Source organism: Myotis daubentonii, chromosome X, assembly GCF_963259705.1.
Source record: "Myotis daubentonii chromosome X, mMyoDau2.1, whole genome shotgun sequence".
NCBI lineage: Eukaryota > Metazoa > Chordata > Mammalia > Chiroptera > Vespertilionidae > Myotis > Myotis daubentonii.
In genome coordinates, this window is record NC_081861.1 from 136,191,721 (window position 1) to 136,219,445 (window position 27,725).

General features: G+C 41.2%; 2 protein-coding genes across 5 annotated transcripts in view; one reads left to right on the forward strand and one right to left on the reverse strand.

Annotated features, from left to right (window-relative positions):
- The window catches only part of ARHGAP6 (Rho GTPase activating protein 6), a 517,050-nt gene that overhangs the window by 356,867 nt on the left and 132,458 nt on the right, over positions 1-27,725 (forward strand). The window lies entirely within an intron of this gene.
- Positions 2,053-6,432, reverse strand: AMELX (amelogenin X-linked). Its single transcript, XM_059679790.1, has 4 exons — positions 6,379-6,432; positions 4,454-4,501; positions 2,831-2,875; positions 2,053-2,565 (listed from the first exon to the last, which is right to left on the reverse strand). Exons 1-4 carry the CDS (start codon positions 6,430-6,432, stop codon positions 2,053-2,055), a joined length of 660 nt encoding a protein of 219 aa, XP_059535773.1.

The following is a 27,725-nucleotide window of genomic DNA, read 5'->3' on the forward strand; positions in this document are numbered from 1 at the left end:
AAAATTCAGTACATTATTATCCCTATCACATAATTTCATTTTAAAAATCTTTTACAGTAAAATGAGATCAAAAGACCAGATTTTATTTACTAATGTGGTGTGAGTTACAAAGCCAGTGTTCCAAGTCTTAATTCGTTTTGTAATGTAAGCATTGTGCAAGAGCTTATCTTTTTCAATGTAAAGAATTCGTCATATAAACTTCCCTTCATTTGGTTCAGGTTCAGTGATAGTACACGTTTATCATCTTTCACTTTCTCAACTATTATAACTAATATATAAACTCCTGTTTTTAAAAATATTTGAGATAGTATATTTTAAAGTTTTTCTAAAAAGAAATATAATACTCATTTGCCTGAAGAATGGTCATTTTGTAGGTATAAATGAGAAGTTCCTGCCTTATTCAAGAATAGCCATTATTGCCCTAGCTGGTGTGGCTCAGTGGATAGAGCGCCAGTCTGAGAACTGAAGGGTCCTGGGTTCAATTCTGGTCAAGGGCACGTGCCTGTATTGTGGGCTCAGTCCCCAGTAGGGTCGTGCAGGAGGCAGCCGATCAATGATTCTCTCTCATCATTGATGTTTCTCTCTCTCTCTTTCCCTTCATCTCTGACATCAATAAAAATATATTTCAAAAAAAGAATAGCCATTATAAATTGTTCTCTCAAGTGATGTGAAATTTTAAATTGAATTCAACACAAAGACATGAATTATTTTTAAAACATTTTTATTGTTTGCTAATGGAACTTATTTTTAGTTATAGAATTTGCTAAGGAAAGTGATGCTAGGCGCAAATCATTGTCATTCTAAAAGTAACTGAAGTATTTCCTTCAGTTATCTTCTCTTTTTCTGATCTTTTAATCCTGAAAAAAAAATAGCAAAAGGAACAATTAAAATCGTTTACAAATATTCTTAGTAAGTATCATTTACAAATGTAGGGCTTCAGTTTTGCCAAAACAATGTACAACCATTTAAGTTTGGCTCTATAATTGTCAAAGTTTCTTCGTTAGCTCCTTGACATTAGAAATGAGGTATCCAGGATGGAGGCTTCTGCCTTCAGGATACTTAAAACTATTATTTAATTAGAAAAGAACAATTGCTATCTTTATTGAGCACTTCCTGTGTGCCAGGATCTGACCTCACCACTTTACTTTCCATAAAACAAGCCTATGAAACTATCAATATTTATACTCTATTTTTACACAGGAGTTTTCAGAAGTTGAAGCTCCCTATTCGAAGACATCTCTGTATGCATAGCTCTGGCAGGGTATGAACACATTATGAAGTTCATGGCCTTAGTTATTAACAAAGAGATAGATAAATGTATTTTCTATACAAAGAAGTAACATGTGCCTTGGACTAGAATAATCAAATATACGCACCAGAGTATTTGTGATGCAATCAATTTTCAAAAATTCTGCCCCTGATTCTCCATCATTGTGAAGACACATATGGCAGATATTATAACAGATTCTAATTTTTACTGGGAAACTATGGTATTTGTACTTGGACAGAGGCTTGAAAATTCTCTGATTTAGTTCTTTTATTTCATTTTGAAGAAGGAAAAACACCCATAAATTTGAAGTAACTTGTTTAATCCCATCTCCTCTTTGGGAGCAAAGCCAGAATTGGAACCCGGGTATCCTGGCTCCTCACCAAAAAGGAACCTGACCCTCTGTTTGGTTTAGCTTCCTCCAAGTTCCATTCAAAGCCACTTGAAACAGGTCATCTTCTGCAGGTCTTTAAAGAGATTTCCCACCTCCCTATTTAGGTATTTGCATCCCCTCCTTTAAAAAAATATTCAGTGCACTTCTAGCCTATTCCTGCTAGTCTACCACTTGAAAGATAAGGAGAACAGATATTGTTTCATATCATTGTTCTTAAAGTGAACAGGTTTCAGTACTATAGATTCTGGTAGGAATTCAAGCTTTTAAACCCACCATAAAGACTATGGTCTTCATTACGAAGCCATGTAGGTAAACCTGTTGATCATATAAAATTACAGCACATGCTTATACTCATAGAGTCCATGACCTATAGCTACGGAACGTAAAGAAGCTAGATGGTTGGAGAACTGAGAACTCCGGGGGCCAGCTTCGCTTCACCATTCCCACGGGTGTTGTAGTGGCTTCGGGAGATACTCACCACTTCTTCCCGCTTGGTCTTGTCTGTGGCGGGCCAAGCTTCCAGAGGCAGGTCAGGAAGCATGGGGGGCAGGGGCTGCATGGGGAACATCGGAGGCAGAGGTGGCTGGGGTGGCAGGGGCTGGATGGGGTGTACGGGTGGCTGGGGCTGGATGGGCTGGTGAGGCTGCGGCTGGACGGGCTGGGGCTGATAGGGCTGCTGGGCGGGCGGAAGGACGTTTGGCTGGTGGTGTTGGGTTGGAGTCATGGAGTGTTGGCCAGGAACTGGCATCATTGGCTGCTGGGGGACCACGGGCTGCTGAGCTGGCACCACGGGGATGTGGTGATGAGGCTGTAGGGCGTGATTCGGGGGGTTCTGCTGGGACAGCACGGGAATGATTTGGTGGTGCAGCCATCCACCCATGGGTTCGTAACCATAGGAAGTGTACTGGTGAGAAACAAAGAGGCAGGTTTACCATTGGCTCATTGGCTTCCAGCTGGAGAATAGCAATGTTTTCTTTGTCCTTATGACAATCTGAATACTTATTCGTTCCTCCTGGGCAAGAATTTCTAACTGTGTCCACAGATAGGACCTTGACAAACTAGACTTCCTGTTAGTGTCAGATGTGGCAGAGCTATGGCGTTTCACTTCAAAGGGAATCGAACTGCACACTTCGTGGTTTGAGAGAATAAAGAACAAAATATCTACATACCGGCTGCCTTATCATGCTCTGGTACCACTTCAGAGGGGTGAGCACCTTAAGAGAAAGAGACATTAAAATACATTCGTTTTACTATAGTTACATGAAATATACATTCAAAAATGCAGTCCTGTCAGTATTGATAACCTAAAAATATGAGTTCTATGGAAGAAAGAATAGAGTAAACATTTGTGTGTTAGGTACTATGCTATATCCATCACACACATTTTTCATGTTTTCTCACATACTCTGAGGCAAGTATCATCACCATCACTCTTCTTAAAAGTATATTTTTATTGATTTTAGAGAGGAATGGAGAGGGAGAGAGAGAAACATCAATGATGAGAGAGAATCATTGATTGGCTGCCCCCTGCACACCCCACACTGGGGATCAAGCCCACAACCCAGGCATGTGCCCTGACCGGGAATCAAACCCTGACCTCCTGGTTCATATGTCGATGTTCAACCGCTGAGCCACGCCGACTGGCATCACCCTCACTCTTACAAGGTCATGGAGAGTGAAAGAGGTTCATGAGCTCGGCTGAGGTTACAAATGTAGCAATTCTGTTTCATCCCTCAGCTCCTGCTCTTCTTTGCAAGAGCAAAACAAACCAGAAAAATTAATGTGACACAACATTAATCATTAGTTTTTGATTTGATGTCACAATGAAAAAGGAAAGGAGGCAGAAACCATATTCCTCATTCTATAAACACAGGTTTTCTGGTCAAATATGTCAACCTTGTAAGGTTTCCCAGAAAATCTTGCCTGAAATTCTTATTCATATTTTCCCTCAGCCTGTATGAATAGATAGACTCACAGAGTGTCATCTAAACCTATGAAAGAAGGAAGTTTCATTCCTTTTCTAAACAGTATATATCTAGGTAACCTCAGGTACAAGGACTCCTTAATATAGTGCTACAGCATTGGCTATCACTACAACAAACAATTATTAATCTTGCTCAAGTTATACTTGACAAAGCACCTTTTATGTTGCTGGACTATTTCGCTCTCCAAGCAGTAATTTGAAGTGTGGATACTGTAATTATTTCCGTTCTACAGATGAGGAAACCAGAATCCCAGAGAATGAAAATGACTTGCCCAAGGTCACATGGTTAGTAGGGGCTGAGGAGAGCCTCTAACCCCATTTTCAGAAATCTCAAGCTTTGTATCGCTCTGAAGAATGCCTCATAGACTACTTGGTCACGAATCTTTCAGGAAAGACAAGTGAGGGATACACACAGGCTATGCACATCTTAGAATCAGGCGTTTTCTAGCGGGAAAGGATCTTAACATCTTACCCGATTCCCCACATTTTAGGGGCTACGATAGAATAAACCTGCTCGGCCAGAGTTTCTTTTCTGCCCTACCATGCGGTCCCCCCGAGTGACAGCTCATGATGAATACTTTTATGCCATAAAAGCAGGAGAAACTGAGGCAGAGAGGCCAGGCAGGAGCGTGCTGGGGCAATTCAGGCTCGAAGCGACTCACCAGAGCTTAAACCAGGAAGCAGTAGGGGGAGCTATCAAGGTGGGACTGAGAAACATCTTGAATGAAGAATCAACACACTCTTCTTTACAGATCCCCGGACATGGTTAACTCAAACAATGGTCAAAATGAGTAAAGAGAAAAATTACCTCATAGCTGAAGTTGATATAACCAGGGTGCCCAGGATGAGGTGGTAGCTTTTATAGGGAGGGGAGAGGAGAAGAAAATGAAAGGGGGAGAGGGAGAGAAGAGGAAGAGAGAGAGGAAGAGATTAAGTCAATATGCAATCGTTCACATTAAGAGAGACTGAAGCTACTTAAAAAAATCTACATAATGCAGAATATATTTGAGGTCTGCTTTTCTTTGAACATGTATGCTGTGTGGGAGAGGAGCCCTCTTAGTTGAAAGACTTTCCCCACAGCTGCAGTCTTATGGTGGGAGACCTAGAAGCAGGGACCAGCACACATTTGTCCTCCAGTGACCTTCAGACACCCGCCATCCATGCTGTCAATCAATCCTACTCTATCCCACCCACCGTCTTCCTTCTTGAAACTCATTCCATGTTGGGAAGAGACATGTTTCTCTGCCACAACATGAAATACCAAGGAGAGAATCATCTCCCAGACCTTCCTTCACAGATCAGGAGGTGGGGGAGTGCTTAAGCATCAAAGAGATTCCTCATCATTCACAGGCAAAGTAAATAACACAACAACAGAACAAACAAGTGCATTATTGCTGAGTCTGAGGACAAGCTGGGTGCAGGGAAGTGGAAACATAAATCCCCATGGAAAAAGAAAGGGTGGGTTGATGAAGTTTAAGCCGATTTTTGTTATTGTTCTATCAATGTTTTTGTAGCAGAGACATTTAAAAGTTGAAAATTAAAACAACCGGAATAATGAGCCAAACCAGGACTGGTTGTCCTGTGCAAAGTGCAGACCAAGTGCCTGGTGCCTGCGTTCTGAAGCTTGGTCGGCCATGGGATGGGTGAGAAGGAGGGGAGAGAGCATCATGCAGAACGTCTTCCTCAGACATCAAGCTATCTAAGGCTCTGTTCTTTTAAAATACTCAGATTTCCTAAGAGGGTTCATTTGCTCTCATCAGAGTGTGAATTCTTTGAGTCATGTAACTGCCTTTTCTATACCTTCTTGATGTGAGCCCTCAGAGGGTAGGGGTGTTGAGTTGAGGAGGGGAAGTGGGCTGAGTTTGTAACGCAGAGGCTCCTAGGGGCACTAGGAATGGCCACAACGTAGGATTTCAAGAAGGCAGAGTGCAGAACCTTGGGCTTGTGGGTGAGAGGGGAGAGGAGGCAGATATGCAAGCTTTGCTGGCTTCTGGTCGTATCAACTGCTCTCTCTGCCGCTGAGAAGCAGATGGACCCTACTGTGCCTTCATGTGATTTAGGCTCTTGGAGCTTTTGTACCCATGTCCAGGGAGAATGGATCAACCTTCCTGGGCCTGGATACCTTTGGATGTAAAATATATCCATATGTAGTGCGCATCGGGAGGATTCCACCCAGAAGTCATGCGCTTAGCAGGAGCCCCCGAAGGGATGAGGCCTCTGAGAACAGGAAGATGCTTCAAGAAGGGAGTTCCTATCACAGAAACTGTACCCCTGAAGGATACAGCACGGGGGTGGGGAGAGCAGAAAGAGATTTGGACACTTTCGAGAAGTTAGGTTTTAGAGAAAACTGGCATTTTTAAATTTGCCTCAGGCTGACTTAGGCACTTTCTCTGGAGGCCTTTCAAAGGTCCCTTCCAGAAGTTTCCTCCATCTACAGATGAGCCATGATCTTTACAAGCGTATTGTTTCATCAGAATCTCCTCGGTGCTTATTCAAGTGCAGAGTCCTGGGCCCAATCTCAGCTGTACTCAATCAGAATCTTTGGTGGAGACATCTGAGAATCTATTTTTTTAAAAAACAAGCCCTTCAAAGTATTTCTTAAACACAAAACTGTTTGAGGACATCTTATCTTAATACTGTTCTAAACCCCAGAGTTTACCAACGAGGGGGCAGTTTTCTTCCCAAGCTTGTGCAATTGGACATTGACGTACGCACTGGGGTAGTTTTACTCACGGGCATAGCAAAGGCTGCTCCCAAAAGGCAGGCAAACAGAATCCAGGTCCCCATTTCGTGATGGTCCTGAAACATGTCAACACACACTCTCTTATCTCTTCTCACATATGGACATCATGAAAGCCCCATAAAACCCACCCAATCCATATTGATCTGTTGTTAGTGGGAAGGATAAGACAGTTCTTTTTGAGGTTACTTATTCATGTATGATTTCCAGTCCTCGGCCCATTTTGTCGTTTCTAGAGTCCCCATAGTGAGAAAGATGCTTTTCCTTTAGACTGAGAGCTGAACACGTTGCAGGGACATGGATAACCTATCATTGCAGTATTTTGCATGCCGTTTCCCTACACCCATAAGCTTTAGAGTCATAGAAGCTAAGTGTAGCTTATAATGAATGATGAAAAGAATTGAGTTGACTCTAAAATTGAGAAGAGCATCAAGATACACAGTATCTGATACTTTTAGAACCAGGAGGTAGAGAAATGTGTTTTTTGTACAGTTTGCCTGAGCATCTCTGCTGTTAAAAGCAAAGCCTCATCATTGAGAAAAGACATTAAGCAACTTTCCAACAGAATAAGGAAGGAGTGGAATTTGGTTCTGGGTGTTGCCCCCAGTAGGACTTCAGGCAAGACCCTCAGGTAACATCTCTGAGTCCAGGTGTGCAGCAAAAGATGTGGCTAAGGATTGCACTCGAATTCTGTGATTATTCCATGAATTTCGAATGCCATCTACTTAAAAGATTCCATATTTCATCAATGACATCTTCCCTTTGTTTGACACTGCACTGGACTTATCCCACAAATAAAGCCCTTGAGACATGAGGCACACCAGGCTACCCTAAGACATGCACATCGGCGTGGTGGTATACATTATCGACTCACTTTTAAAGCTTTCAGAAGGAAGACCTTCCGTTTTGCACAGGAAGTGAATGCCATGTGTCAGAATGCTGGCTTTGGAAAGTACACTGACATTTTCTAGCTCCTAAATCTGTTTTTGAAAGTTTGAATTAAAGAGAAAAATCTTTTAGTTGATGATTCTATTTGATGTCATTGAGTAAAATGCTTTTTAAAGTAGTGGGTTGCAGAGGGTGGAAATTATTTTTATCTTACCTGAGAAGTAATTAAAGTAAGTATTTTGCTTTGAAATTTGGCCCCCAAAAGTGCATTAAGATTTTGGAACTAAAATTTAAAGAAATATAGATACTTTGCTGCATTATGAAGTAACATACTTCATTTAATAATCAGAGTCTCACTTAATTATGGTCCAACTGAAGACATAACTGAATGTTAACAGCATAAAGTATTAGAAATGCATGCTACATCATAGCTTTTGGACATGAAATGTAGAAAAAGAAATAATCACAATAGAAATAATACCAAATAGTGAATGAAATTCACATACCTTTGGGTATTTGTATTCAGAGCAGGTTTCTGTCTGAAGTTCAGGGAAGCTTGATCCTATAGATTTCTTCCAACTGAGAGCTCAATTTATATCATTCACAGCATCTGGAACAACCAATCGGGTCTCTGAAGGAAAAATGTGTCGAGTATAACGAAAAATCCCTGTATCATGAATTTTTAGAAGCTATGATCAAACATAAGGTTGAATGTTGTGATTAGAGTGTATAGAGTCTTTCATTACGGGCAATAATAGGTTTACAGGCAAAAAATTTCATCACACTGTTTTTAAGTCAGCAAATAAGTTGACTGCACATGCTGATATATTCAGATTTACCTTCAAGAAGCAACTATGTCATTGTCTGTTCCCTGTTCTAGCAAACATAACATTGTTCTTTACCCAAAAAAGTGTTAGATGGTTGAGTTTTTATGGTATAATCAAGATATCTCCTAGAGTTCCCCATTCTTTTTTGATAAATTGATTCAAGCTCTCCCCGATATTTCTCTCAGGGATTACTAGTATAATTTAGGGATCACGACTGTTCTATTTTCTATTCTCATTGAAAGTGTTTTGTCTGTTGCCTGTGGTCATTCCTTTAACACCATTCTGGTGGCCACCAAAAGAGGGGACAAAGTCTCTTCTCCTTGGCCCCATCCTGCAACCCATCTGCCATCCAAGCAACCATGAACTTGAGGTTATCACCGTAGCAAAACATTGACTGATGATCTAAAAGGCAAGGCAAGAAATGTATCACACACCAGACCTCACACTTAAAAATGTATTTTGGGCCCTGACCTGTTTGGCTCAATGGATAGAGCGTCGACCTGTGGATGCAAAGGTCCCAGGTTCGATTCTGGTCATGCAGACCAGTGGGGCGTGTGCAGGAGGCAGCTGATCGATGTTTCTCTCTCATCGATGTTTCTAACTCTCTATCCCTCTCCTTTCCTCTCTGTGGAAAATCAATAAAATATATTTTAAAAATGTATTTTGGTCCTTGCAAACAAGTATGTATCAGATGGAACAGTGCCTCGGCTCCCACATAGTAACTCAGTCTTTCTCATTATGCTGGCCCTTGTTGGCCCACATCCTTCTGGCCCAGTCCATGTCTTTTGCCCGGCCAGCATGGCTCAGTGGTTGAGCATCGACCTATGAACCGGCAGGTCATGATTCCTGGTCAGGGCACGTGCCCAGGTTGCGGGCTCGATCCCCAGTGTGGGGTGTGCAGGAGGTAGCCGATCCATGATTCTCTCTCATCACTGATGTTTCTTTCTCTCTCTTCCTTCCTCTCTGAACTCGATAAAAATATTTAAAAATTCATGTCTTTTACTCTTCTACTTTAGTAAAGCATATGGATTTTTTCTTTTATCCTAGATTTAGATCAATTAAAAAGCATATTTGTAACTAATCATAAAAGGCAGCTCATGAGTTGTCTATCAATGGTAGATCAGTGAAAGAAATACTGATTATATACCCAGATAATTTTGCCAGGATAGCCAGATTTCTTTGACTACTTACATAATATTTATAAAGTTTGTACATGTACACATGTTTTTATATAGGTGCTCCACATTGGCTGAATTAAACTCAAGGAGAAATTATTCATGAAAGGCAATGTATGTTATTAAGAACTACAGCTTAGACTTACATAGATCCGGACCCATATTCACCAAGGGTTGAGGGACCTTTAACAATATACTTAGTCTATCTGAGATCAGTTTCCTCATTAGTAACATGAAGATAATTACAGAACCTACCTAAGAGGATTAGTGTGAAAACAAAATGAGAGACATCTCTGGGAGAAATGGACGTATCACCCTCCCCAGCACCATCACTTGGCGTACAGTAAATATTTTGAAAATGCTGATAAAGAAGATTCTAGGATGGTCTTTGGGAATGAATTCATAGGAAGTGAATAACCCTCATGAAGGAAGGTAGACTTTGAGAAGGTTATACCAGGCAAAATGTATAAATGAAAGTGAACACTGAATACGGTTTTGAAAGCCAATTATGTCCAGGGTTTGCATTTATATATGAATATATTTGTTGGTAAATTATCTATCAGAGTCAAGAAGGAAGCTGCAAAATGGATTTGAGGAGAATTGGCATCAGGTTACTCAGAAAGGGAGTAAATGGGGGGTGAGCAGTAAGGTTTAAAGGAGAATAGGAAGGAGAGGAAGGAAAATACAGGTCACATTAAATTATTTTTCAATCTTTTCTCCCATTTTATTTAATTAAATATATCAGAATGCTGAAAAATATTAAACACATATAATTTCTACCAGTTCAGTCATTGGTGAACTACTAGTGGTCTTGTAGTTTGACAAAATGTACCTCACCACTTTGTGTTGTCTTTCAAGAATGAGAGTGTCTTGTAATTTTATAAAATTTGTCTCATTACTTTGTCTCATCTTTCAAGAATGAGAGTGACCTTGTGGCCACAAAGGTCAACAAGGATCCCTTATTGTGGCATTAATTGCTCTGGTCCACTAGATATTGAGTTATTGCCAATTCATTGTGCACCATTGTTCAGGTTTTGATGGCAAATACCATAGAAATACTATGGAAATTCTTTGGTTCTATTTATTTTCTCCTACTGCATATCCTGTCATAGGATATTAAATATGGATCTCTCAGCTTGAAATTTCTTTCACTAATTTAGGCCCCACATATGCAGTTTAAAAGTTGTTCAATGGTTTCGGGGAAAAACACAAAATTTCAATTGAAAAAACCTTCCTATAAGCAATTATTTGACTTATGAATAAGGTGACTTTATACAAGAAAACAGAATTTACTAGATTGACTATTTATTTTGTTATATAGAGACTACTAGAGGCGTGTTGCACAAAAAGATTCGTGCAATAGTCCTTCCCTTCCCCTGGCTGCTGGCACCGGTTTTCCCCAGCACCCAGGACCCAGGCCCTCGCTCTGGCTCACTCCGGCCGCAGCGGAGAAGCCAAGCCTCTTCAGCCTTCAGTCTTCGCTCTGGGCCTGCATATGCAAATTAACCACCATCTTTGTTGGGTTAATTTGCATACTCATCTGATTGGCTGGTGGGTGTAGTGGAGTGACACCAATTTGCATGTTTCTCTTTTATTAGTGTAGATAACATTTCCAAAATATCTGTGTTCTTGTTTTTCTGTATCTTTTACATCATTTTTTTCTTTAAAAAAAATCACTATTTTAAAAATGGATCATAAGCATAAAATATTTCCTTCTATGACAATATCTCTGGAATAAATGCAACATTATGACCTTAAAATGTGCCTTCATTCACTTAAGCATTTGTTCCAAATGTATTCGTTGAATACCTATGAACCTGAGACCATTTGTGTTACTATAGGGCAGTGATGGCGAACCTTTTGAGCTCGGCGTGTCAGCATTTTGAAAAACCCTAACTTAACTCTGGTGCCATGTCACATATAGAAATTTTTTGATCTTTGCAACCATAGTAAAACAAAGACTTAAATTTTTGATATTTATTTTATATATTTAAATGCCATTTAACAAAGAAAAATCAACCAAAAAAAATGAGTTCGTGTGTCACCTCTGACACGCATGTCGTAGGTTTGCCATCAGTGCTATAGGGGGGAAATACATGCATGAATTTATTATTTTCTAAAAAGCTTTTATCCAAAATGATGAGTGAATAAATGCCCTTATCAATTATAGGTTACCATTCTTGCTCTGAGGGTCCAAGAAAGGGTTATAAAAATACCATATTCGGGTCATCTTTTGGCCCAGAAATACCTACTCTCAGTCCCTCCGGAGGCCTTGTAGGATCAAGCAGGGCTGCAAAACACGCAGTTCATGTGCAAGGACCTGAGGCTGGGAAACCTTTTACCCTTTTGGGCACAAATCATGAACCACACTGTTCCTATCTGCTAGTAGCTGGAGATGAGGAAAGCATGGGTGAATCCCAGGCCTCAAGAATCGGCCGTTATACCTCCTTGCTTTGGACCAATCAAATATTTTGATAAAGAGAACCCATGGTAGTCAAGAGCTGAAGCAGCCTTGAGCTCTGAGAGGAAGCATGTCTTAAATGTCTTCACTTTTCATGATGCCTGAACTCAGGCAAATAGTAGGCATTCAGAAGCAACAACGAATTATACATGTTTGTATATGTTGCTTTATAATTTTTTTAAAGTTATTTTGCCCATTTTTACAGTAGTTATAATTTTTCTTGACTTGCAGCTCATCACATTTTGCTGTTCCCATGTTGCTTATGTAGCAACTTCTCCCCTTCTAATTTGCTGCTTAATTTAGAGTGTGCTGGAAAATTCTGTGCCCAGACTTGTTAGAAGTATGTGTGAATTGCCAGTAAAGCGATGCTCCAAATGATGTTGGCCCTGAGGCTCACCTCTGAGAGAAGTTCAAAAATTTCAGTCTTGTGGTGTTGATTTTTGACTGCTGGGAGAATTTTTTACTGAGTTTTGGGGTTTCCCCTTTGATTAACTTCCTGGTTTTTAGCAGTGGTTGAGGTGTATATGGGTGATCTTTGAGTAAGTCTGGTGTTATGAGTTCCAGAAACCTTTCTTATCTATAGGGGCCCTACTCTAGAATCTTCTTTTAAAGCAGATTCAGGGTTGTCCAATATTCTGGTATAATTTCAAGAGTGAATATTCTTAAATAACGGAAGCCAAAGTCAACTTTTAAACATGTCTTTTGTTGACATTTACTTATAAGAAGATATTCTCTAGGCTGTTGTGTTTCTTTGTGTGTGTTTTTATTTGTTTTTGCTGGAATGGAGTTGTACTCTCTTCAGAACTCAGATAAACCACCACTAATTAATTCTGATAAACACACTGACTTCCCTTTGCAACCCTTGGACATGAGATATTGTGCCTTCTACTTTCTTGGGGGCCCTTTGGTACCTAGAAAAATCTCTTTTACAAAGTAGGTGCTAGGTGAATGTGTTGAGCAATTGAAAAAATGTAGAGACATTCTCTATGACATTATAAAAATATAAAAAATGTCTTTGATTTATGTGGCTTCTCCATAGACCAATGGTTCTCAACCTTCCAAATGCCACGACCCTTTAATACAGTTCCTCATGCTGTGGTGACCCCAATTTCATTGTTACAAATTGAACATAGTGAAAGCATAGTGATTCATCACAAAAACAGTATGTAATTATAGATGTGTTTTCCGATGGTCTTAGGCGACTCCTGTGAAAGGGTCTTTCGACCCCCAAAGGGGGTTGCAACCCACAGGTTGAGAACCGCTGTCCTAGATAAGACATCATGCAGTCATGTAGGAGGGCTTTTAAAACAACTAAGCGAGGTAGCTCAGCATTGCTGTCAACTGCTCCTCTAGACTTCATGCAAATGGCCTCTGATAAGGACCTAAAAAGGAAGTTGTTCTAAAGCAGAGGTTCTCAAACTGTGGGTCGCGACCCCTTTGGCAGTCGAATGACCCTTTCACAGGGGTTGCCTAAGACCATCCTGCATATCAGATATTTACATGACGATTCATCACAGTAGCAACATGACAGTGATGAAGTAGCAATGAAAATCATTTTATGGTTGGGTCACAACATGAGGAACTGTATTTAAAGAGCCAGAAGGTTGAGAACCACTGTTCTAAAGGTTTTCAAGCCATTATTCTAATTATATTTGGCTCCGACCTATTAGTTCAAATTATAATAGACTACAAGCAAATATATTATGATGTATATATGTAATTTTTTTCTTATTTGTGACTGAGTTTGTTTGCTTAATATAATAAAGCTGCTTTATTATCATTATTATTTTAAAATATTTATTTTTATTGATTTCAGAGAGGAAGGGAGAGGGAGAGAGAGATAGGAACATCAATGATGAGAGAAAATCATTGATCGGCTGCCTCCTGCACGCCCCACACTGGGGATCGACCCGGGCATGTGCCCTGACCACGATCCACCTCAGGATCCTTCAGTCTGCAGGCCAAGGCTCTATCCACTGAGCCAAACCAGCTAGGGCAAGGGACTCAGTCTTGAAAGTCTCTGGGAAGTCAAGATTTTATTTTATTTCTTTTAAATAATCTGTGAATGGAATAAATACAATACAAGGGAGGTACAAGAAGTTTGCGGTGTAACATTTCTCCTTCATGTTCAGCAAAAGTGATGAGTAAATGATAGCACCAGATCCCCCCTAGCCCTGGGTTTACTGTATGCTCATTCTCAAGGGGAAAAAAGCTGAACATAAAATCAAAGATCAAAATAATATAGATTTATTTAAAGTGGTAAGGTCCCTTTTCTACTATAACACTAGTAGAAAATATCTTAATAATATAAGCATTCACAGAAAGAGTTTGTACAGCTTGTAATTTGAAAGATCTGTAAGCATTTGCTAAATATCTGGTGGGGCAATTTTCAATAAGGGAAATTATATGCAGATGGGATGTGTGTTGCTTGGATTATAATTAACCGGTAACTGTCGGGAGAGAAAAATGTTACATCTGCATTAATGGAGGTATCACAGTCATGTAAAATCAAGGTTTTAAATTTCTACTTATTAAGCAAAATACACCAAAAGTAAGTTGCACTTTCCTACTGGGGTTCAATGTACACAGACACAGATGGGTAGTTTCAGAACAAAAGCAATAGGCTATGGTGGAGAGAACTTGGCTTTGGCGGGACAGCCTAGGTGAGAATTGTGGTTGGGCCACTGACCCATGGTGCCGGACCTTGGCCAATGTTCTTGACCCGCGGTTCTCAATCTGTGGTCGCGACCCCTTTGGGGGTCGAATGACCCTTTCACAGGGGTCGCCTAAGACCATCAGAAAACATACATATAATTTCATACTGTTTTTGTGATGAATCACTATGCTTTAATGATGTTCAATTTGTAACAATGAAATTGGGGGTCACCACAACATGAGGAACTGTATGAAAGGGTCGCGGCATGAGGAAGGTTGAGAACCACTGTTCTAGACTCTTCTGTACGCTTACCTTCCTACCTGGAAAATGGAGAAATATTAGTAAGGGGAAGCTAGTAATGCCACTCAATAGACCTTTGAGTCTGCTGAAACATGATTTCCAATATTAAGAATGACAATTTTAGTAGTTGCTCAACCAGGACTATGCAACTTCGAAGGAACAAAAGAAATAGTTTGCCACTGAAAAGGTTGGAAACTATCATTGTCACATATTGGATGTGCAGAGTTTTTCTTTCATCCTTGGGCAGAGAATGCTTCTATTCTTACACTTTAGTCGCATACCTTTCCTCTTCACCTCTTAGGGAAATGCTCACACACTCATACATGTAAAATGGCAGAATAATATTTTCATATGATCTGCTCATTCTACAGGGAGCAAGAGCTATGTGGTAGGACGTAAGCAGCAGCGATGTCACCACTTCCGGCGGGACTGGCATTCCTGGGAGCCATTCCAGTTTTTGTTTCAGCCAGTGGCCCCTTGAATGTGGACAGAGCCCTGAGCAGCTTTTTCGGTTATTATCTTCTTTGATCACATCCCAAATTATACAAAATTCAGCGATAACTCTTAAGAATTATTTCCAAACCTCTATTTAAAAAATCACATCATGAGTGGTATGTCTGCTTAGAGTATGGACTAGATCTGAAGCTGATGTAATTCTGAGGAATGAAATAAATCAGGAAGAAAGCCAGAAGTCAATATAATTCTCCTCACATGTTTTATTATTGGGTAATTTTTACTTGAAGTGAAATTAAACAGATGCAATATTCTGTCACAGAATTCTGTGGCGTGAGTGCATCTTTGTTCTAACTATAGATGACATTTTCCCCGGGATAGTGCTACCATCGCTTTAGAATCATAAAATCACCAGTTTTAAAAATCTTACCTAGTGCATCATCTTCATCATCACTGTGCTCTTAGGACAATCATAGTTGCGTGCTATGCCATTTTGTACACCTCTGGAATTTTTAAATCATTAGAATAAAATATTATCTGTAATATTCAAAGCATAGGAAACATAAATATATAGCATGGTATTCATACAATGGAATACTATCCAGCCATTAAAAAGGAATGATGTACTGATACATGCTATAACATGGATGAGCCTTGAAAACATGATGCTCAGTTAAAGAAGCCAGACACAAAAGACCATATATTGTCTGACTTCATTCCTAGGAAATTCCCAGAATAGGCAAATCCCGGGACAGAAAGTAGATTCCTGGTTACCATGGGCTGGGGGGAGAGAGGAGTGGGGAGTGACTGCTAATAGGTTCAGGCTTGTTGGGGGGATGGAAATGTGGTTGGAAAATGGATCTCTGAGCATCTCCATAGCAGGGTTCTCACTGTTGGCGCTCCTGGCATTCCGGGCTGGAGAATTCTCTATGGAGGGCTGCCCTGTGCCCTGTGGGGTGTTTAGCAGCATCCCTGGTTCCTACCCAGTAGATTCCAGCAGCACCTCATCCCCTAGTGCCGTGGTTCTCAACCTTCCTCATACCGCGACCCTTTCATACAGTTCCTCATGTTGTGGTGACCCCCAATTTCATGGTTACACATGGAACATCATGAGAGCATAGTGATTCATCACAAAAACAATATGTAATTATGGATGTGTTTTCCCATGGTCTTAGGCGACTCCTGTGAAAGGGTCATTCGACCCCCAAAGGTCGTAACCCACAGGTTGAGAACCGCTGCCCTAGTGTGACAACCAAAACTATCTCCAGACATAGCCATATGTTCCCTGGGGACAAGGGAGGACAAAATTGGTCCCAGTGAAGAGCCACAGATCTATAGTTACCTAAGAATGAACCTGGGTGTGGAGTTGTAGGAAGTGGGTGGGGGCCCGGAGCCGGCATGCAGTTGTGGAAAGACCCTGAAGATCCAAATATTGAAGCCTGAATTCTAAAATCTGTGATCTTTTTAAATTTTTGAATATATTTTTATTGATTTCAGAGAGGAAGGGAGAGGGAGAGAGAGATAGAAACATCAGTGATGAGACAGAATCATTGATCTGCTGCCTCCTGCACGCCCCCTACTGGGGATCAAACCCACAACCGGGACATGTGCCCTTGACCTGAATTGAACCTGGGACCCTTCAGTCCTCAGGCCGACACTCTATCCACTGAGCAAAACCAGCTAGGGCAAATCTGTGATTTCTTAAAAATAAAAAAGAAAGAAAGAATTGAATAAGGAAGAGAAGATTTAGATGAAATTATCATTCAAAAAATATCCAGTGGGAAAAATCACCCATTTTTCAGGTCATTAAAAAAGATTGAAATTGTTATTTAAAAATAAAATGGTATATGTCAGTGGTCTTTAGTTTTATTATAAAGGCTTGGAACCATGATGCCAATCATTCGGAAAGTATATAAGTTGGGATTTGGAATGTTCTGTGCCACAACCGTAAAAGTATATTAATGGTTCCCAAAGAGTTTTGCTTAACTCAGCTTTAAAATTATTCTGCGGACTATAAACACCCCTGAGGCAGAAAAAAAAAGCATGAGATTTGATTTATACCATGACTAACAAAATCAAGTGAGCAATCAGAGTTTAATCAAATCCTACTAATCTAACTTAGGCGAAGGAATGGAAGAGAGAGAGGAAGCGCGTGGGCTTTAGAAATACAGAAATACCAGAAAGTCAGTCTTTCTGTTCAGAAATGCATGAGTGGGGGAGGCCCTCGTCCTCCCTGGTAACCCATAGAAATGAAGGGGGTGGACATTGTGTCTCTGGTCTTTTCTAGTTCTCAGCTTCTGTCCCACTCAGAGTGGGGATCTGACAATGATTGAGGTGACAACGGGCAGGCTTCCTGCGCTCATTGTTGAGGAAGTGGTTTTCAAACGGCCTTGGTCTGTGTAGCTTGGACAGTCTAGGGCAGTGATGGCGAACCTATGACACGCATGTCAGAGGTGACACGCGAACTCATTTTTTTCGTTGATTTTTCTTGGTTAAATGGCATTTAAATATATAAAATAAATATCAAAAATATGTCTTTGTTTTACTATGGTTGCAAAGATCAAAAAAATGTCTATATGTGACACGGCACCAGAGTTAAGTTAGGGTTTTTCAAAATGCTGACACGCCGAGCTCAAAAGTTTCGCCATCACTGATCTAGGACTTGATACCTTTGTATAGCAGTGCGATCACACTGAAGCTACTGAGCGAGAACTGTGTGTATAAATAGGCTGACATGACACAGTGGCTTCTCTCTCAATCCAGAACGTAAATAGTCCTAATTCTCATGGACTCTAGCAATGACAGAAGGTCGTTTTTAGCTCTTGTTTTTTATCACGGATATCACAGGATGCATTAGACTCGTGCTGACTGAAATGTATTTTGACAAAACATGTTTTGAGGATGTGTTCGAGATTTTTAAGTGTGCGTATTTATAAGACCTTTCCCTTAACCTATTCCCCTACCCTGACATTTAGTTTGGAGGCTAGATAGAGCATCTGGGCGAGGCTGGGCCTAATAGATCCACCGTCACATTGAGTGGGAGCAGCACTTCTGGGGGAAAACTTACCTGTATAGCGGATTGCTGGAAATACCTGTTCCCACCCAGTTCTTTATAGCATTGTTGTGAGGACCAGATGAAATGCTCTAAAGCAGCAGATGGAGCACTGTTAAACCACAGTAAGCACTTAACAAAGTGGGAGCTAGCCCTAGCCGGTGTGGCTCAGTGGATAGAGCATCGGCCTGCAGATTAAAAGGTCCCGGGTTCCATTCTGGTCAAGGGCATGTACTTGGTTGCAGGCTCCTCCCCGGCCCGGGCTCTGGTCTGGGCTATTGCAGGAGGCAACCCATCAATGTGTTTCTCTCACATCAGTATTTCTCTCTGTCTTTCCCTCTCTCTTCCACTCTCTCTAAAAAAAAAAAAATCAATGGAAAAATATCCTCAGGTGAGGATTAAAATAAAACAAAACAAAAAAATGGGAGCAATGTCGTAACCGGTTTGGCTCAGTGGATAGAGCGTCAGCCTGTGGACTGAGGGGTCCCAGGTTCGATTCCGGTCAAGGGCATGTACCTTGGTTGCGGGCACATCCCCAGTGAGGGGTATGCAGGAGGCAGCTGATCGATGTTTCTCTCTCATCGATATTCCTAACTATCTCTCTCCCTTCCTCTCTGTAAAAAAATAAAATATACTTTTAAAAAATGGGAGCTAAGCTACCTATATTGGATGATTAATCCATATAATACATTAGCCGAAACAGCTGAAGTCATACCTGGGTAGAATACCACCTTGTGATCATGTTTTGGTGAAACTATATAAGCGGAGGCCTCGTAATATCGGGTCTCTTCACGAACTGGTTCTTCACAGGCCACCTCTGGCTTTTTCACAATATGAATTTAGAAGAAGTTCGGTGTCTGAAATCAGCAGTCACCCGCCCTTATGACCTCACGGACCACCATTGGTCTGGGGACCACTGGTTGGCGACCGCTGTTCTAAATGGTCTCAATTCAGACTGTACTTTAGAACGACTTGTGCAGCTTTTCAGTCATACTCATGTCTGGGTTGCATTCCACTTAGCTTCTGATTTCATTGGTCTGAGCAATGAGTCCAACTCATTGTATTTTTTGAGTCACCTGGGGAGCTTTTAAAAATATTGATGGCCCGGTGCCACCTTCAGAAATTCCGTTTCAGTTCAATATAGTAATGTACAGCCAGGGTGGCGATGCATGGGCTGCAATCCATTTCATTTTATGAATTGATTGTTATATTTGTCTTGAGGACCTTAACTGTATATAAAAAATGGTAGTTTATCAACTCTACCCAAATCAGTGTGTTTTTTTATTCATCTAAAATTTATTTTTTTAATTTTTTGTTAATCCTCACCCAAAGGATAATTTTCCCATTGCCTTTTTTTTCTTAGAGAGAGTAGGAAGGGAGAGGGAGAGACAGAGAGAGAAACATCAATGTGAGAGAGACACAGCTATTGGTGGTCTCCCGCACACGTCTGACCAGGGCGGGGATTGAGCCTGCAACCGAGGTACATGCCCCTGACTGGAACCGAACATGCAACCCTTCCGTCTGGGGCCTGACACTCTATCCACTGAGCCAAACCAGCTAGGGCTTATTTTTATTTTAAGTGAATTTCTGTTCCGTGCCATGGGTCGAATTAAGTATATTCAATACAATGACATTTGCCATTGTTTATAAAATAGTAATATCAGACCCACAGACTTTTCTCATGATGGCAGACCCCCCGTGGGCACTCAGAAAACAAGTGCTGATGATGGACAAAGGAGTGTTTTTCATGGTCTCTCGGTTTATCCACGAGTATTTCATTTCAAACTGACTGTTTCTCAGCTTCTGCATGAGGCTGCTAAAGTGTTGACTCAATGAATGGGTGCATTTCATGAACCACCCATCTGAGTGGGTTACTTTGGGTGTAGCTGTTTGGATTTTTCCTTCCTCTGAATATCTGGTTTTGTTCATTTAATCAAACAAATCCAGTTGTTTTGCTGTTCTGTAGACACATTCTTTGTGTGGCCAAGAATTCTGTTTGCGGTGACCACACCACAACTCCATTTGAATGTGGAGCAGCCCGGCAAACAAGTGCTAATTTGAATCAATTGTTAAGATTGCCAGCAACAAACCGAAGTGACCTCCAACGCTGGGCTCAATTAGCAACCCTGCAGGCAAGGCACTAAGTTTATTCCATTATCATCTCCTTCATCCATCAAAAACCTTTATCTTCCTGAATGGTGAAACAATAACAATGTCAAGTTGAAGGCATATTTTCTTCATCTTAATTTTCCATGTCTTTTTTTTCTGAGTATGAACCTAATATGTGTTTGTAAATAAATTCAAACAACATAGAAATGCATCAGGCAGAATGTTAAAGCCCCTAAGAATCCCATCCACAAGCGACAGCTATTCATGACCAGGACACGGAGGCCCCCTTGGATTTCCTTCCAGTTACTTCTCCCCAAGAATTACTCTTGGTTGTTGTTTGTTTTAAATATATATATATATATATATATATATATATATATATATATAATTTTCTATTTTTTATTGATTTCAGAGGGGAAGGGGAAGGGAGAGAGAGAGAGAGAAACATCAATGATGAGGGAAAATCATTGATCAGCTGCCTCCCTGCACACCCCACACTGGGGATGGAGCCCATGACCTGGGCATGTGCCCTTGACCGGGAATCGAACCATGACCTCCTGGTTCATAGGTTGATGCTCAACCACGGAGCCATGCCAGCCGGGCTCCCCAAGAGTTACTCTTAATCTGTCTTTTCATAGCACAGTTTGGTTTTGCCTCTTTGTACACTTTGCATTAATGGTTTCATAAAGTGTATTATCTTCTGTGTCAGACTTCTTCTGCTCAACATGGTGTCTGTGGGATGCCTCCATATTGTTGAAGGTGGTTGGCATTTATTTATTCTTATTACTATCTAGCATTCCATGGTGTAGATATAGTTGTTCATTCTACTTGGATAGGCATTGGGTAGTTGACAAGTTTTGTTGCAAATAATGTTGCTATGATCATGCTAGCACACATTATTTTGGTGACCATAAGCCTGTGTTTCTATTGTTTTTATTGCTGGTGCTTTATTTTTTATTATCGGATATGGTGTTGAAGTATGTTTGTACGTGTACTTTTTATAGTTTTTCTATAAAATCCATTTTTAGAAGTAGAATTGCTGGGTCAGGGGGTATACACAATTACATTTTGAGTAGATATCGCAGAACTCTTCTTCAAAAATATTTTGACTTTTTAAAAATTTTTATTTATTTTTATTTTTTTATATTTTGTTTTATTGCTTAAAGTATTATAAAGAGTATGTCTCCTTTTTTTCCCCCTTGACATTCCCCCGGCCTCCCCTACCCCCCAGTGTCTTGTGTCCATTGGTTATGCTTATATGCATGCATACAAGTCCTTTGGTTGACTTTTAAACTCGGTCTGCACCCCAAGCTACCCATTATGCCTGCATCCCTTTGCTGTTGCCATTGTCTGTGACGCAGACGCTGCTCTTGTGTCTTCTGGACTATAAGGCAAAGCTAATGAAAACCAGAATCTTCTTTCTGGCCCTTTTCAGACGCTCCCTAGTGGGCTAGTTCCTCTCTCCTGTGTCCACTGAAGGACAAAAATTAAAATGACCTGGTGTCCCCGGATGCCAGGGGCATGGCCTGCAGAAACGGAATAAATGGATGCTATGAGAAGATGTACCAAGTGGCCCCCACAGCTCTAAGTGCTGCCCCCTCCAGGCTAAGATAATCTCAGTTACCAGGTGGAGATAGGAGTTTCTAATCTGGGAATAACGATCATATATTTTACCAACAACTGGTCTATTCAAAAATGCCCTGTCATTGGGAGCATGAGGCTAGGGCCGTAGTCGGCAAACTGCTGCTCGCGAGCCACATGCGGCTCTTTGGCCCCTTGAGTGTGGCTCTTCCTAAGCCTTAGGAGTACGCTAATTAAGTTAATAAGAATGTACCTACCTATATAGTTTAAGTTTAAAAAATGTGGCTCTCAAAAGAAATTTCAGTCGTTGCACTGTTGATATTTGGCTCTGTTGGCTAATGAGTTTGCCGACCACTGGTACGGCATGGTTTCCTAACCTTGGAGCTCTTAACGTTTAGGGTAGGACCATTCTATGTGCATGTTTGGGGGAGGGGAGCTGTCCTGAGCACTGTAGGATGGGTAGCAGCATCCCTGGTCTCTACCACCGGAAACCAGTAGCACTTCACTCCTCAGCTGTGATCACCAAAAATGCCTCCGGCATTGCCAAGTGTCTCCTGGGAGGTAGAATCACTCCCATTGAGGCCCACTGGGCTACTGGTTACAGAGAACCTCACTCTAAGTCAAATTATGTTCAGATTCTGGCTGGACCACTTCTTACTGCGTGACCTTGGGCAAAGTACCTGAACTCACTGTGCCTCAGTTGGCTCATCTGTAAAATACAGATGTTAATAGTAATACTTTAACCCAGTGGTTCTCAACCTTCTGGCCCTTTAAATACAGTTCCACACGTTGTGACCCAACCATAAATGATTTTCGTTGCTACTTCATAACTGTCATGTTGCTACTGTTGTGAATCATCATGTAAATATCTGATCTACAGGATGGTCTTAGGTGACCCCTGTGAAAGGGTCGCTCGACTGCCAAAAGGGTCACGACCCACAGGTTGAGAACCGCTGCTTTAACCGGTTGTAAAGATTAAATGAGATTCCTCATGTGAAACAGGTAGCAGTCTTTGGCACAAAATAAGTATTCAATGTTGTTAGCTTCATTATTCATTATTATTATTATTACTAGAGGCCCAGTGCACGAATTTGTGCACTGGGGGGGGGACGTCGAGGAGGGACTGAGGGAGGTTGGCCAGCAGGCCTTAATCTGGCAATCTGTGATGGCCAGCCAGGGGAGGTTGGCTGTGGGAGTGCACTGACCACCAGGGGGCAGCTCCTGCATTGAGTGTCTGCCCCCTGGTGGTTAGTGTGTGTCATAGCGATCAGTTGTTTCTGTCGTTTGGTAGTAATGGTTGCTTAGGCTTTTATGTATATAGATTATTATTATTATTTTAAGGCTGAGGTGGTGGGGAAAAGTAGTTTCTAAAGAAAGATGTGGATAAGGAAAAACATAAAAGGGCAGTGGGCCCACAGCTCTGGGAACAGGCAGTGGGAAAGCATGACTTAAGTTCTACAAAGGCAAACAATGCCATTTGGTTGTACCTTTCTTCCTTCTCAAATTAGCATTTACAGAGACCGGAGTTGGTGGAAAATGGACTTTGGCAGCAGAATTAGGAGTTTTTAGGGACATGCTAATCAATGTAGGATCATCAATGATAACAAATTCACCACTCGTGGTGGGGGGTGTTGATAATGGAGGAAACTGCATGTGTAAGGGAGGGGGTTTGTGGGAGATCTCTGTACCTTCGGCTCAAGTTTGCTGCAAAATTGAAAGTGCTCAAAAAATAAAGCCTGTTAAAAATTCACCCATTAGTTATAACTCTCCAAGCCCCTGTCATATTTTACTATAATTTCTTTTTTAAATCCGTTTTTGTATGTCATTGCTCAGAGGAAGCATTATTTGCCTTAGATCAAAGCAAAAGTATTTAGCCGAGTCTCTGAAACACTTTAATTTATCATTTTTAAAGTAGCATATCGAGGAGAAAACATTTCTGGGGTGGAAAAAATGTCTGAAACATGGAACTAAAAAAAAAATCAGATCTGTGCCAGTTAGTACAGATGGTTTGTTTTTATGTCATACCTGGAATTTTGTGTCATCGTGCAAATTCGTTTCTCTCTGTTCAATTGCCCCTTTTACATGTTTTGACAATAGTAAAAGCCAGGAAGCGATATTTTATTTTTTCATTTTTACTGGAAGTGATTTTAGCTACTTTAGAACAAATGTCCTAAATATAAATATTACCCGCTGGTCTTGTTTCCATGCTAATAGATACAAATGGTTTTCTGTATAGACATAGAGTGTACTTTCCCCAAAGCTTTCTTTCAACCAACAAAAATGCGAGTGCTTTTTCTTCTAAGTGCTGTGTCCTCCCGGAACGTACAGTCTAGCCAGGGAGAAAAGGCACAGATGTAGGGAATCAAATAGATTTTCAGCCCTGACCGGTTTGGCTCAGTGGATAGAGCATCGACCTGCGGACTGAAAGGTCCCAGGTTCGATTCCGGTCAAGGGCACGTACCTTGGTTGCGTGCACATCCCCAGTAGGGGGTGTGCAGGAGGCAGCTAATCGATGTTTCTCTCTCATCGATGTTTCTAACTCTCTATCCCTCTCCCTTCCTCCCTGTAAAAAATCAATAAAATATATTTAAGAATAAAATAGATTTCCAACGTTGAAATAAGAATCAAGAAGATTGCTGAAATGTGAGGGGTGGGAAGGTGAGTTTGATGCTATAGGAGGGAGGTATCATATGAAGTTAAAGTTTTCTGAGAAAATAATTGACATTTAAACATTCCCAACCTTCCTCTACCCTTCCTCAGTGAGACATGACAAGTGATTCCCTACACATCTCAAGAGTCTATGCCAGCGGTTCTCAACCTGTGGGTCGCAACCCCTTTGGCGGTCGAACAACCCTTTCACAGGGGTCGCCTAAGACCATCCTGCAGATCAGATATTTCCATGACGATTCATTACAGTAGCAACATGACAGTGATGAAGTAGCAACGAAAATAATTTTATGGTTGGGTCACAACATGAGGAGCTGTATTTAAAGGGCCAGAAGGTTGAGAACCACTGGTCTAGGCCATTTGGGACCTTAGAAGAATAAAGGAAAAATAAGCTATTGAGTTCATACATACATACATACATATATACATACATACATATACACATATATACATACATATATACATACATATATGCATATATACATACATATATACATATATACATACAAGCATATATACACACATACATACATACATACATACATGTATGTTGTAATGATAGTTATAAAAAGATGAGCTTCTTTGCTGTTTGCGATTGTGAAATGGCCCATGAAACTGTCATTTCCTGTGCTACATGTCTGGTGATTTCTTTTCAGTGGGTCCAGAACAGACTCAGGAAACTTTTTTTGGTGAAGGGCCAGATGGTAAATATGATAGACGTTGGCCGTCATACTGCAACCACTCAACTCTGCTGTTGTACCAGGATCCAGCCCCGGACTGGACCTGGCTGGGCTCCAGTTCCCAGAAACAGGCGGGGGCTGGATGTGGCTGGGGCTGTGGTTTGGCCACACCTGCTCTGGGTCAACAGTTGTCACCTCAAGGTCAAGTCAAGCCTTCATTGAGGTGTTAGATATAACTTCTTATAGATCCTACATCATTCACAAACTTAAGCATTTTCCTTTGTAAGAAACTAAATGAGAGATGGTTTCATGTGACTCGAGCCACCTCACACTTCCAGTCCGTCTGGCGTGCGATCCTGAGTCACACCTTGCCATACCTTGCCATACGGGGAGGTAGCATAAGGTGGTGCTTAAGACCCCAAACTCTGGGGGATTAAGGCCCATGAATTTGAATCTCAGGTCTGTCACTTGCTATCTGTTTCCTTAACTTCCTAATGCTTGATTTCTTCATCTGTGAAATGGGTACATATGAATAGACCTGACCTCATTAAATTGTTTCATGATTACAGTAGGGAATACATAATCAGGGCGAGGAATAAGAATTAGTACATATTGACATTCACAGAAATGTTAGCTGTTCCTCACATATTGAAATCCCCTGGGGATGGAGCATAGCTCCCAGCTTATCTTACCTGTGTTGTGAGTCATCGAGAAGCAATCCTTACCAGTTGACCACAAATCCTCATGGTGCCAATAGATTGTAATGTTACCTTTTCTTACATTAAAAAAATGTTCTACCCCTAGAAGGATATTTAACCAGTAAAACTCCGTGTAGAAAATATGAGCATAAATCACTAGCGCCCGTGAGTAAAAACAACATTGGAGCATATTGTTAGGCTACGGCATTGAGATGACCAAAACATCAGCAAAGTGATTATGCGCCTGAAAATTGTACAGTATGCTCTTTTTTTAAAAAATATATTTTATTGATTTTTTACAGAGAGGAAGGGAGAGAGAGAGATAGTTAGAAACATCAATGGGAGAGAAACATCGATCAGCTGCCTCCTGCACATCTCCCACTGGGGATGTGCCCGCAACCCAGGTACATGCCCTTGACCGGAATCGAACCTGGGACCCTTCAGTCCGCAGGCCGACGCTCTATCCACTGAGCCAAACCGGTTTCAGCGTACAGTATGCTCTTTACGCTGATATCACTGAACTCTGGAATTCTGGGTCTTACCATTTTTAAGAACCAAGTAATGTGTATCTGTGTTTATCGGCACACACTTCCTTATTCCATTCATGTGAACCTGTAGTTTGGAAGTCAATAAAAAGGTAGCCGCGTTAAAATAAATAAGTTTAATATTTTAAAAATCACATTAGCATATTATTTATTTATTTATTTTTCCTTGTGACCATTTTCCAAAGGTTCATAGCGCCACGTGAACGCATCATTTGCTTGGAACACACTTTGGTGAATTCCATGACTTCCTCCCAACAAGTTTGGCCTGCTGATTTGCTTTTCTCACCGCAAAATTGTGTATGAGGCTGAGGGGAGGAGAAATCTGGGTCAGAATGAGTGTGTGGAGCACATGTCTCATTCAGCACCCATATTACATAGCTCCATCCTCCCCACAGAACTAGTCTTTCTTAGTTGGTGCATTCATTAAAAATATAGATAAAGCCGTAACCGGTTTGGCTCAGTGGATAGAGCGTCAGTCTGCGGACTGAAAGGTCCCAGGTTCGATTCCGGTCAAGGGCACGTACCTTGGTTGCGGGCACATCCCCAGTAGGGGGTGTGCAGGAGGCAGCTGATCGATGTTTCTCTCTCATCGATGTTTCTGACTCTCTATCCCTCTCCCTTCCTCTCTGTAAAAAATCAATAAAATATATTAAAATATATATATATATAGATGAAGTCCTAGCTGGTTTGGCTGAGTGGATAGAGCGTTAGCCTGGGGACTGAAGGGTCCCGGGTTCAATTCAAGTCAAGGGCACATGCCTGGGTTCCGGGAGAGAGAATCATTGATCAGCTGCCTCCTGCACACCCCACACTGGGGACTGAGCCCGCAAACCAGGCATGTTCCCTGACTGGGAATCAAACCAGTGACCTCCTGGTTCATAGGTTGATGCTCAACCACTGAGTCATGCCTGTCTGGCTCTTTTAAAAAATATATTTTATTGATTTTTTACAGAGAGGAAGGGAGAGGGATAGAGAGTTAGAAACATCGATGAGAGAGAAACATCGATCAGCTGCCTCCTGCACATCTCCTACTGGGGATGTGCCCGCAACCAAGGTACATGCCCTTGACCGGAATCGAACCCGGGACCTTTCAGGCCGCAGTCCCTTCTATCCACTGAGCCAAACCGGTTAGGGCATAAATTGAGGTATGCACCAAGAATTCTAATGTGCAGGCAGGTCTGAAAACTGTTGCTCCTAATACTTTCTTCTAAAATTTATCTCTACTGGCATCTGAACTAATTTTGCTTT